Source organism: Chelonoidis abingdonii, chromosome 11 (genome assembly GCF_003597395.2).
Source record: "Chelonoidis abingdonii isolate Lonesome George chromosome 11, CheloAbing_2.0, whole genome shotgun sequence".
Taxonomy (NCBI): Eukaryota; Metazoa; Chordata; order Testudines; family Testudinidae; genus Chelonoidis; species Chelonoidis abingdonii.
The window spans coordinates 60,623,868-60,636,428 of record NC_133779.1 but is presented as its reverse complement, the minus strand read 5'-3'; the positions used below and the strand labels follow the sequence as shown (position 1 = coordinate 60,636,428).

Sequence of the window (12,561 nt, the reverse complement as noted above, 5' to 3'; positions counted from 1 at the left end):
CAAACACCTGTCAAGGATGGTTTAGATAACACTGAGTCCTGCCTTGAGTGCAGGGGACTGGACTAGAGATCTCGCGAGGTCCCTTCCAATTCTCTGATTCTATGTGGACAAGGGGGACCCAGTGGATATAGTGCACTTAGATTTTTAGAAAGACTTTGACAAGGTCCCTCCCCAAAGGCTCTTAAGCAAAGGGAGGTGTCGTGGGATAAGAGGGAAGGTTCTCTCATGGGTCAGTAATTGGTAAAAGACAGGAAACAAAGGGCAGGAATTAATGGTCAGTTGGAAGAATGGAGAGAGGTAAATAGTGGTGTCCGCCAGGGGTCTGTACTGGGCCGAGTCCTGTCCAACATATTCATAAATGAACTGGAAAAGGTGCCAGACAGAGAGATGGCTAAGTTCGCAGATGATACAAAATTAGTCAAACTAGTGAAGTCCAAAGCCGACTGTGAGGAGTTACAAAGGGATCTCACAAAACGGGGTGATTGGGCAACAACATGGCAGGTAAAATTCAGTGTCGATAAATACAAAGTGACGCACATTGGAAAACATCATCCCAACTACAGATGTAAAATGATGGGGTCTAAATTAGCTGTTACCACTCAAGAAAGATCTTGGCGTCATTGTGGATAGTTCTCTGAAAACATCCACTCAGGGTGCAGCGGCCGTCAAAAAAGCGACCAGAACATTGGGAATCATTAAGAAAGGGAGAGCGAAGACAGACAATATCCTGTTGCCTCAATATAAATCCATGGGACGCCAGCATCTTGAATGCTGCACGCAGAGGTGGCCACCCCAGCTCAGAAAAGATCTATTGGAACTGGAAAAGGTTCAGAAAAGGGCAACAAAAATGGTTAGGGAGATGGAACGGCTCCGTATGAGGAGAGATTAATATGGTTGGGTGTTTTCAGCTTGAAAAAGAGGCGACCAAGGGGGGATATGATAGAGGTCTACAAAATCCTGACGGGTGTGGAGAAAGTAGATAAGGACGTGTTATTTATTCGTTCTCACAACACAAGAACCAGGGCTCACCCAATGAAATGACTAGGCAGCAGGTTTAAAACAAAGAAAAGGCAGTATTTCTTCACACAGCGCACAGTCAGTCTGGGGAACTCTTTGCCAGGGGATTTTTGAAGGCCAAAAGTATAACTCTGGGTTGAAAAAAGCCCCAGGTAAGTTCCTGGAGGACAGGTCCCCCCATGACCGCGAGCCAGGACGGGCAGGGGTGCAGCCCATGCTCTGGTGCCCCTAGCAGGCCAAGGGAAGGCATTGTCCTTGGACCTGGGAATTGCCTCCAGGCTCGCCCCTGGCAGGTCATATGTAGCCCACTGGCTCCCTCCAGTGGCTGTATCTAGGGGTGCCGCTGCTCTGGCCCCAATCTCACCTGTTCACGTTTCTGACAATTTTTTTCTTCCTTTGGGACATTTTAGAGGCAGGTGGTGGTGGGTGTCCTGAGAACAGGGGGAAATTACCTGCTGAAGGTCCCAGAACAGACCCTGAAATAAAACACAGGAGTCCCAGCCCCCGCCCCCTCACCGCCGCTCTAATTACTAGACCGCACTCCCTTCCCAGAACTGGGGAGAGAACCCAGAAGAGCTGGCTCCCAGCCCTCCTCCTCCAGCCACAATATGCTCAATAGCAGTAACAATTCACTGCGACTCACGCACTCAGGGGCCATGCCGTGCCCGGGGCCGCTAGCTGGTGCCGTAACAGAAATAATCCCCCAGCCCTGCCTGCTCCCTCAATGAAAGAGGCTCCGCACGGCTGCCGACACGCACAATTTCCTGCGTCACCACAGAGGTCTCTTTAATAGGCACTTGTGAATAATTATAGAAAAAGGATTTGATTTTGATTTTTTTTTTTTTTGCAAAAAACCCTCTATAAATAAATTTGGCATTAAACACCCCCCCCCCCAACACACCTCCCTGCTAAACAGCTCTCTCTGCTTCCATATATTAAATATCAGAGGCTCACTATTTACAGCATATATATTAAAATCATTAGAATAATCCTTTCCCCTGCCTGGCAAAGCAGCATGGAAAAAGCCTTTATAAAGTGCCCGTGTTTGTTTGCACCGCAGCACCAATCTGAGGTAGGTGAGTGTTATGATCCCAGTTTTACAGATGGGGAAACTGAGGCACATATTTGATGGTTTTGTGTGTGTGTGCTTGGGTTTTTTTTGCCAGAAGCTGGTCAGAAGAGCTGACACTGTAACCCAGGAGTCCTGGCCCCCAGCTCCCCTTTGCTCTAAGCACTAGACCCCACTCCCCTTCCAGAGGTGGGGAGAGAACTCAGGTGTCCTGGCTTCCAGGCCCGTCTTCCCTTCCACAGCAAGTTTGCCCGTGCACTTTGCCTGTGCAGATGGGCCTGTAAGATACTGAGTCTCAACTGGCTCAGCCTCACAGACACGGGGCCACACTCCCTGCACAAGAAGTGGGGCCGTTAACCCTTAAGGCACCAGCTGGGCAGGAGGATGGGGGCAGGACATCCCCAACTTTCAGCTATTTCCAGCCTGGCTCGCTGCATGGCCACTGGGTGGTGCTGTTTGTACTGCTGTGCTGAGCTCCACCCAGTCTCAGCCTAGGAGCCTGGTGGAGATCACTGGGGGGGAAGGGATGTGGGGGCAGGAGGGAGAGGGGCTGGGGGCTCTCCCCTCTCCCTGCCCTGCCCCTAAGCCCTTGCAGCCCGGTGGGTGAGGCGCCGCAGCCGGTCGGGGTTGGATTTCTTCACCGGCGAGGGCTTTGCTCCGACGCTGACGTAGTAGAAGGTGAAGGGTTGGTAGGTGGGGATGTAGCTGACCAGGCGCTGGGTGGTGCAGGGGACCCACATGGGGGCCGGGACGTAGAACAACTCAGCGGCCTGCGGGGAGAGAAAAGAGACCTTAGCAGGAGTCTGAAATAACCAGAGACCCCTTGCCTGGCGCTGAGATGTGGCTGCCTCTGGGGTGGGGCGTGGGGGCTGTTGATGCAGGGACCCCTCGCCTGGTGCTGAGATGTGGCTGCCTCTGGGGTGGGGCATGTGGATTGTTTATGCAGGGATCCCTTGCCCGACACTGAGATGCAGCCACCTCTGGGGTGGGGCGCAGGGGCTGTTTTTGAAGGAACCTCTCGCCTGGTGCTGAGATGCAGCCACCACTGGAACATCTGCTGTGACCTGTCCCCATCGGAGAGATGGGTTATGGGGCCTTTCTCTAGGGGGCACCAGCTCCGCTCCAGCGCCAAGGGGTGGACTGGCTGGCTTGTGGGGGGACAGGCTCCAGGCCCTTCTGACTCAGCCCTTCAGAAGCCCTGTGCCTGTGTTGAGTTTGCTGGGCCTCAGCCCCATTCCCAGCAGGGACAGGGACCCCCTCCCGCCCTCAGGCACCAAACGGGCCATGGGGACCCAGCCCCCCAATTCACACATCACCTGTTTGCTGGGCTCCCGCAGGGCGGGTCTGCTTGGGGTTTGGGCAGGGGCCGGTGCCGGTGCCGGGGAGGGCCGGGCTGATCCCTCGTCCTCCGAGGAGCTCTCCGATGGTGACTCTGAGTGATAGTCCGACGTCTCAGGCTCCGGGGTCCCCTTGCTGCTGCCCCCTTCCGAGGGGCTCACTGTGAAGTACTGGCTGTTCTCCCCGAGTCTAGGGGGGGGCAGGTGCATTCGAGGTGCGGGGGGGAGAAGATGCTTTAGAAATTGGGACCAGAGCCCCATTAGCCCACAACGGGCCCCGTGCCCCATCCCCCCCTGAGCCAGCCAGTCCCCAACCCTGGGACTAGAGCAGAACTGGTTCCCACTATAGAAGAATGGCCCCATTCCCCTGAGCCAGCCAGCCCCCACCCTGTCCTGCTCCTCCTAGAGGAGTATGGGGCAGGGTTCAGTGCCTGGTGGGAGCACTGTGAGCCCTACGTGCATGAAGGGGGTCCCATGGAGGAAAGAACCCAGGAGTCCTGGTGCAGCTGGCTGCGCCATTGTGTGATTCTCCAGGCGCTGCAACGGTAGTAGGGCTTTTGTCCCCTGCCAGATGGAAGCAGCAGGGGTGCCTGGAGCTAGGGAAGGGGCTAACCCCAGCCAGAGGGGGAGTGGGGCAGGGGGGAAGCTCACCTGCAGCAGACCTCCCCCGGGTCGATCCAGAGCGAGAGCTCCCGTGGCAGCGCCAGCTCCGAGTACTCCAGCCCGCAGCCCGCACAGGCCCGGAGCAGCGACTCATCCACCCGCTGCTGCCGGTTGATGCGGATACACCTGGAGTGGGAGAGAGCGGGGGGGGAGGGTCAGACCGCCAGGGGCCCAACAGGACCCCTGCAGGTGACCATCCCACCAAGCGCCCTGCAAAAGAGCTCCCCCCTCCCACCCATGCAGCGACCCCCAGCTGCGGCCCCCCCCCATGATGGCCTCCTGCCCCGCACCCAGGGCAAAGAGTTACTGACCTGCCTGGCAAACGGCCCCACGACGCAGCCCCCAGCTGCCCCCGCCCTGCAACGTGCTCCACCCACGGGCCACCTGTGGTGCAGCCAGCTACGCCAAACTGCCGCACGGGCGGCCACCCCACTCCCGGTGCCTCCCCACTCCGTGCCCCATACCTGTAGGCCTGCCCCTTGGCGGGGTTCTCGGGGTACCAGTGCCGACTGTACCTCTCTTGAAGGATGGCGGCCAGGCGCTCCCCAAACTGCTCCATGCGCCCCTTATCCAGCCGGCTGTGCCGGTTCACCAGGCGTGACAGGAACTGGGCGCCCGTGTCCACCTCCTCTCTCATGGCTTGTCCTGTGGGAGGACGGGATGCCAGTGAGCTGCTGCGGGGGTCGAGGTCAGGCAGAGCAAGGGGGGCTGGGTAAGGGACTCAGGGGGCTTGAGGGGCTGGATCCCAGGGGAGCTCTGGGCAGCGAGGGGTTAAAGCCACTCCAAGGGCCGGGGGTCCCCCTTGGTAGCCAAGGAGCGGGGAGGGGGTTTGTGGGGCTGACGCAAGCCAGTAACATCACCACGAGTCAGGAAACAACAGTAGGATTGCAGCCCTGTTACATCAGCAATCGTCTGCTCAGCTGGGCTCAGACCCACGGCCTGCCTGGCATCCTGCCCCCACCAGATCCTCCTCCATGGGCCCATCTCCCTGGCATCCTGCCCCCCACCAGATCCCCCTCCATGGGCCCATCACCCTGACATCCTGCCGCCCACCAGATCCCCCTCCACGGGCCCATCACCCTGGCATCCTGCCCCCCACCAGATCCCCCTCCACGGGCCCATTACCCTGGCATCCTGCCCCCCACCAGATCCCCCTCCATGGGCCCATCACCCTGGCATCCTGCCCCCAATCAGATCCCCTCCACGGGTCCATCACTCCGGTATCATCTCTCCCCTTCCTTGGCCTGTTTCCTGGCACAACCTGCCCCCGCTGGTCTCCCCACCCTCAGCCTGCCCAGCGGTGTTGCAAGGTGGTTACAACACAGCCGCCTGCTCCGGAACTCCAGGGGCGACAGGCAGGGGAGAGACACTCGCTTCCCCACACACCCATCAGACAGAGATACAGGCAGAGAGGGCAGAGTCAGGGTAAGAGACACCCCCAGAGAAACAGACAGACAGACTGTCCCCAACACACACACACAGAAAGACACCTGCAGAGAAATACACACACACAGGTGCACAAAGACACACATGAAGTGTCAAGGAAAGTGTCAAGATACCCACCAAGAAACAGAGACAAACACAGTTGGGCAGTCGTCAACACACACACACACACACACACACACACACACACACACAGAAAGACCCCCCTCCCAGAGAAGGATACACAATCACACAGACACAGTCAGGCAGCCCCCAACATAGAGACAGGAAGAGGGAAAGACACCCCTGGAGAAAGAGGCTCCCAAAGACACAGGTGTGGAGACAGACAACGAGACACCCCCGGCCAGGTATGGACACAGGGCTGGCGGCCTCCAGCCTCTGCTGGCCACTGGCTAACCCAGCAGGGCCGACCCAAGGCCAGACGTAGTTCTGCTAAACAGGACCCCAACAGGGCCCGATTGCGTAGAGACAAGGCCACAGAGACAGTCGGGGAAGCCAACCCTGTTTGTGTGTGTGGCTCTGAAAAGGCCAGAGAGGTGTTAATCATTTCTCTCCAAGGGAGAGGGGAAATGTAGTGCGGGTCCCAACACCACACTACACACCGAGGCTTATCGATACACACCGTCACCCAGAGACATACCATCACAAAGATATAGGCACTCAGAGATGTAGACGCACAAACAACCGCACCCAGACACACACAAATATCATCACAGAACAGCCAGACAGATACACAATTGCACCCAGACACATCCCCACACACAACCACAAAGATGCAGTCATGCAGATACAGTCACACTCAGGACACACAGTCACAAAGATACAGCCATACAAATAAACAGTCACATCCAGACACACACTCACACAACCACAAGGATACAACCATACAGATACACAGTTGCGCACAGAGACACACACAGTCACAAGGATACAGCCATTCAGATACACAATGACACACAGCCACAAGGATACAGCTACACAGCCACCTGGTCTCACAGAGGTACCCAGAACGACCCCCCACAATCTCCCCCGCCCCCCCAACCTGACACACCCAGCTCCAGCTCTCATTTATGGGACTGTCAAGAAAACTTCTCAGGGAGGGGAAACCTGGACCAAGCCCTGGGGAACCTGCCTCCTGTCCCCCCCAAATCCCAGACACTCCAGCCCCGGGCTCCCCTGGGGTGGGGGGAATCCCAGGCTGGTCTCCACTGTGGGTGACCATGGTGGAGGAGGGGTTGTTGCTGTCCCCCAAGCAACAGCTGGGGGCGAAGGGGGGGTCACATTCCTCCATCTCCCCCCATGGTTCCCCCCCACACACACTTTTGATCTCGAGCCCCCTCGCCACATGGCCCAGCTCAATGTCAGGGTCACCGGAGAGGGGGGAGATACCAGCCCCGACGCCTGAGTCCTATGGTTCACCTGCCCCAATCCCATCCCCGCCCCCCCAGGCAGGGGTCTCCCTCCCGCTCCCCACGTCACCGCCTCTTTCCTCACACCAGGATGTTTGGAAACATTTCCTGGCGTCTGGGAAATCCCATTTCCCGTCCCTCCTTCTCCTCCCCCCTCCGGCACCCCATAACCCCTCCCTCCACCACCCCATAACCAGTCCCCGCACCCCTTCCTCTCCCCCATCTTCCCTGCACCCCACAGCCCCTGGTGCCCCGGGGACGTAGAACAACTCAGCGGGCGCGGGGGAGAAAAGAGACCTTAGCAGGAGTCTGAAATAACCAGAGACCCCCTTGCCTGGCGCCTGAGATGTGGCTGCCTCTGGGGTGGGCGCGCTGGGGGGCTGTTGATAGCAGGGACCGCTCGCTGTGCTCGAGATGTGGGCTGCCTCGGGGTGGGGCCATGTGGATTGTTATAATGGCACAGGGATTCCCTTGCCCGACACACTGAGATTTGCAGACAACCTCTGGGGGCGGGCGCAGGGCTGTTTTTTGAGAAGGAACCTCTCTGCCTGGCTGAGATCGCCACCACTGGAACCATATTCTGCTGTGAACTGTCGTCCCCAATCGGAGAAGATTGGTTAGTGGGCGCCTTTCTTCTCTATGGGGACCAGCCTCCGCTCCCAAGCGCCGAGGGGGTGGACTGGCTGGCTTGTGGGGGGACACCCAGGGCTCCGCCCTTCTGACTCAGCCCTTCAGAAGACCTGTGCCGTGTTGATTTCGGGTCAGCCCATTCCCAGCAGCGCGCACACCCAGACCCTCCGCCTCCAAGGCAACAAAACCGGGCCAATGGGGCCCCAGCCCCCAATTCACACATCCCAGCAGACTATAAAACCCACCAAGACCACCTAGCCCGTTGCTGGTCCGCCCGCAGGGCCGGGTCTGCTTGGGGCGTTTGGGCACGGGGCGGTGCGAGTGCCGGGAAGGGCCGGGCTGATCCTCGCTCTCCGAGGGAGCTCTCCCGATGTGACTTGCTGATGATAAGTCCGACGTCTTCAGCTCCGTGGTCCCTTGCTGGCTGCCCTCCTCAGCCGAGGGTGTCACTTCGCGCAAGTATGGCTGTCTCACTCCGAACACCCCGATCTAGGGGGGGCAGCCGTGCATTCGAGGTGGCGGGGGGGACGCACCCACCGCACCTCCTCTCCCCGCCCTTTAAAGAATTGGGACCAGAGCCCCGCCATTAAGCCCACAGGTCAACCGGGCCCCCACCGTGCCCCATCCACACCCGCCCTGAGCCACGCATCCAACAATGGGACTATGAGCAGCAACATGGTTCCCCACACTCACCGACAGAATGCCACCATTCCCACTGAGCCAGCGCACCGCCAACCCTGCGGACTCCAGCCAGCACGAACAGGTTCCCCCACTTGAAGAAATGGCCCCATTCCCCCACTGAGCCAGCAGCCCCCACCTGTCCGCTTCCTCCTAGAGGGAGTATGGGGCACAGGTTTAGGTGCCTGGCCTCCCCGCGCCCGCACGCACACTGTGACCCTACGTGCATGAACGGGGGGCGGGTCCCATGGGGGGGAAAAAACCACAGGAAAAAAGAACCCAGGAGTCCTGGGTGCAGCTTCGGTGCGCCATTGTGTGATTCTCGCAGGCGCTGCAACGGTAGTAGGGCTTTTGTCTGCAGATGGAAGCAGCCAGGGGTGCCTGGAGCTAGGGAAGGGGCTAAACCCAGCCAGAGGGGAAGTTTGGGGCAGGGAGGACGCTCACGCTGCAGGCAGACCTCCCCCCGCCGCGTCGCTCCATGAGCGAGAGCTCCCGTGGCAGCGCCAGCTCCGGTACTCCAGCCGCAGGCCCGCACAGGCCCGGAGCAAGCGACTCATCCACCCGCTGCTGCCCGGTTTGATGCGGATACACCTGGAGGTCCCCGCGCGCACGCACGCCACGCGCGGGGGGAGGGGTCAGACCGCCAGGGGCCCAACCAGGAACCCTCCCGCACCGCCTCCACATCCCAAAGCGCCCTGCAAACACGACTCCCCCCTCCCCCCATCGCAGCGACCACGCACTCGCCGCGCGCCCCACTGATGGCTCCCTGCCCCCGCACCCAGGGCAAAGAGTTTACTGACCTGCCTGGCAAAATCGGCCCCACGACCGCCCAAGCCCAGCTGCCCGCCTGCAACGTGCTTCACCCCCTCACGGCCGCACCCCCTGGGTGGCAGCCAGCTACGCCAACTGGCCGCACGGGCCGGCCAGCCCCCCCCCTCCCCCGGTCCCCTTCACTCTCCTCGTGCCCCCTATCCTGTAGCCTGCCCCTTGGCGGGTTCCTGGGGTACCAGTGCCGACTGTACCTCTCTTGAAGGACTGGCGGCCAGGCGCTCCCACAAACTGCTTCCATGCGCCCCTTATCCACGCCGGCTTGCTGCACGGTTCATCCAGGCGTGACAGGAACTCCGCGGCCCCCGCCCTCCGTGTCTCACCCTCCTCTCTCATCGGCTTGTCCTGTGGGATGGACGGGATGCAGTGAGCTGCTGCGGTGGGTCGAGGTCTAGTGCATGAGCAAGGGGGGCTGGGTAAGGGACTCAGGGGGGCTTCCGCACCGCCGCTGCGTACGGCGGAGCTCTGGGGCAGCGAGGGATTAAAGCCACTCCAAGGGCCGGGGGTCCGCTGGTAGCCAAGGAGCGGCGGAGGGGGTTCTGTGGGCCTGCGCAAGCCCAGAACATCAACCCAACGAGTCAGGAACAAAAGTAGGAGTTGCAGCCCTGTTACATCAGCAATCTCGTCTGCTCAGCTGGGCTTCTAGACCCCCCGGCCTGCCTGGCATCCTGCCCCCACCATGATCGCTCCTCCATGGGCCCATCTCCCTGGCAGGCCCTGCCCCCCACCAATCCCCCTCCATGGGCCCATCAACCGGACATCCTGTGCGCCACCACCAGAATCCCCCTCCCGGCCATCACGCTGGCATCCCTGCCCACCAGCTAGATCCCCCTCCACGGCCCATACCGCTGGCATCCCTGTCCCCACAAATCCCCTCCATGGGCCCATCACCGCATGCACTGCCCCACAACACTCCCCTCCAGGGTCCATCAATCCGGATCATCTTCCGCCTTCCTTGGCCTGTTCCTGCACACACCGCCCCCGCCTGGTCCCCCACACCTCAGCCTGCGCCAGCGGTGTTGCAAGAGAGTGGTTACACACAAGCCGCTGCTCCCGCGAACTCAGGGGCGACAGGCAGGGAGAGACACTCGCTTCCCCACACAACCCATCAGACAGCAGATACAGGCATGAGAAGGGCAGAGTCAGGGCTAGAGACACCCCCACAGAACAGACAGACCCCAGACTGTTCCCCAAACACACCCCCCGGAAGCTGATAATGCCACGCAATCAACACAACACAGACACAGGCAAAGACAAACCAACCTGCAAGAAGAAATACACAACAGATCCACAGGTGCACAAAAGACCCACATCTCAAAATAAAAACCTGAAAAGTTCACAGCCGAAGTGTCATCACACCCCACAAACACACAGAACAGAGAAACACATTGGGCAGAGCCCCCTCGGTCAACCCACCACACCACAATCCACACACTCAACACACACACACGACACACAACACAGAAGACCCCCCTCCCAGAGAAGGATACACACATCCCAGCAGACACGTCAGGCAAGCCCCAAATAGAGACAGGAGAGGGAAAGACACCCTGGAGAAATGAGAGCTCCAGAAGACACAGGTGTGGAGACAGACAACGCCACCCCCCCGACCCGCCCCCAGGTAGGACCGGGCTGGCGCCTCGCCAGCCTGCTGGCACCTGGTAACCAAGCCAGGGCCGACCCAAGGCAAAGACGTAGTTTTCTGCTAACAGGACCCCCAACAGGGCCCGATTGCGTGAGACAAGGCCGCACAGTAGACAGTCGGGGAAGCCAACACCTGTTTGTGTTGTGTGGACTACTGAAAAGCCAGGAGGTGTTAAAATCATTCTCTGCAAGGAAGAGGGGAAATGTAATGCGGCGTCCCAACACCACACTACACACCGAGGCTTATCGATAACCATGACCGTCACTCAAGAGAACATACATCACAAAGATATAAGGCACATCAAGATGTAAGACGCACAACAACCGCACCCAGCCCACCCACACACACAAATATCATCACACCCGAACAGCCAGACGATACAACAATTGCACCGAACACATCCCACAACCCACCACAAGATGCATCAGCAGCTACAGTCACATACTCAGGGCACACATGACAGATCAATAAAATTATACAGCCATTACAAATAAACAGCACATTTCCGACACCAACACCTCAACAACAACAAAAGATAGCAACCATTACAGAACAACACATTGCGCACACGCAACGACCCACCCAGTCAAGGAACAGGCCTTAGAAGACAACAAGGACACAAACCAGCCACAAGGAATAAGCAGCTACAAACAGACAACATTGGATCATCAACAGAGGAACCGCCCTCGAAGACCCCCACAACCGCGCACCCCCCACCCACCTCCACACACCATCACACAACCTACGCGCTCCCCCAGCCCGTGGGACCCAATATCTCAGCCCGGGGGGACCCCACACTATCTCAGCCCCCCACTCCCGGGAGTGTTGCTGGCTTTCCCGGCCCCCAGACCCAACGAGCGAGACCCCGCCGGCAGCGCAAGGGTGATCAACCCACCCCAGCTGAGGCCCCCCCCAAGACCTGCGGCCTCCGCGTGGGGCTCCAAACGCATGACCCCCCCAGACACAGACAAGGGCTCTGCCCGACCCTCTTTCCGGCCCCACGCAGCGCGATCCCTCCCTCTTAATCTGGCGCCCCCCGCGAGCCCCCTCCCCCTTCCCGAGCCCCCCGCGATCGCCCCGACCCCCGCCCGCCCGCCACCCGTCGGCGCGCTCCTCTCGCCGCTGGCCAAGTCGGGTTCTGTTTGCTCGGGCTGGCTCGGCCGGGAGCCGGGCGCGAAGTGGGGATCCCGCCTCGCTACGTACGCCCAATAATGGAAATCCTGCGGCCGTGGGAAACGTCCGGCCTCGCCCCTCCCCTCCTCCGCACGCCCCAGCGGGGGCACCGGGGGGCCGCGCGAGTCTAGAGGGGCGGGGGCGAAGGCGAGGGGGAACGGTGACAGGACGCTGGGGGCCGAGCGACTCCCAAACTTTCCCCCTCCCCCTACCCCCCACCTGACCCCCATCCAGGGAGATCCCTCTTCACCGGGCCTACCCCAGCACCGCTATTTTTCACGTAGTCAGAATGGCCAGCGCTGACCTCCCGAGAGCCCCCACCCCTGCCCCACCCAGGGCAATCGGGCCCGCCGACTGACCTCCGGGAGCCCCCCAGTGCCCCCCCAGGGCATTGGGCCAGCGCTGACCTCCCGGGGAGACCCCCCCAAGCTGCCCCCCAGCAGCACAGCTCCCCCGAGTGCCCCCCAGGGTACCGGGCCAGCGCTGACCGCCAGGGGAGACCCCCCAAGCTGCCCCCCAGCAGCACAGCGCCCCCCAGTGCCCTCCCAGGGCATCGGGCCAGCGCTGACCTCCAGGGGAGACCCCCCCAAGCTGCCCCCCAGCAGCACAGCGTCCCCCAGGGCATCAGGCCAGTGCTGACCGACAGGGGAGACCCCCCTTTTGCAGCCC

General features: G+C 60.2%; 1 protein-coding gene across 1 annotated transcript; it reads right to left on the bottom strand.

Moving 5' to 3' along the window:
• Window positions 1–2,205: 2,205 nt before the first annotated feature.
• LOC116838227 (protein BTG3-like) lies at window positions 2,206–12,548 on the bottom strand. Its single transcript, XM_032803282.2, has 5 exons — window positions 12,533–12,548; window positions 4,551–4,731; window positions 4,075–4,212; window positions 3,403–3,613; window positions 2,206–2,856 (listed from the first exon to the last, which is right to left on the bottom strand). The coding sequence occupies exons 2-5, from the start codon at window positions 4,721–4,723 to the stop codon at window positions 2,668–2,670; spliced, it is 711 nt and encodes a 236-aa protein (XP_032659173.1). The 5' UTR covers window positions 4,724–4,731; window positions 12,533–12,548; the 3' UTR covers window positions 2,206–2,667.
• Between the last annotated feature and the right edge of the window lie 13 nt (window positions 12,549–12,561).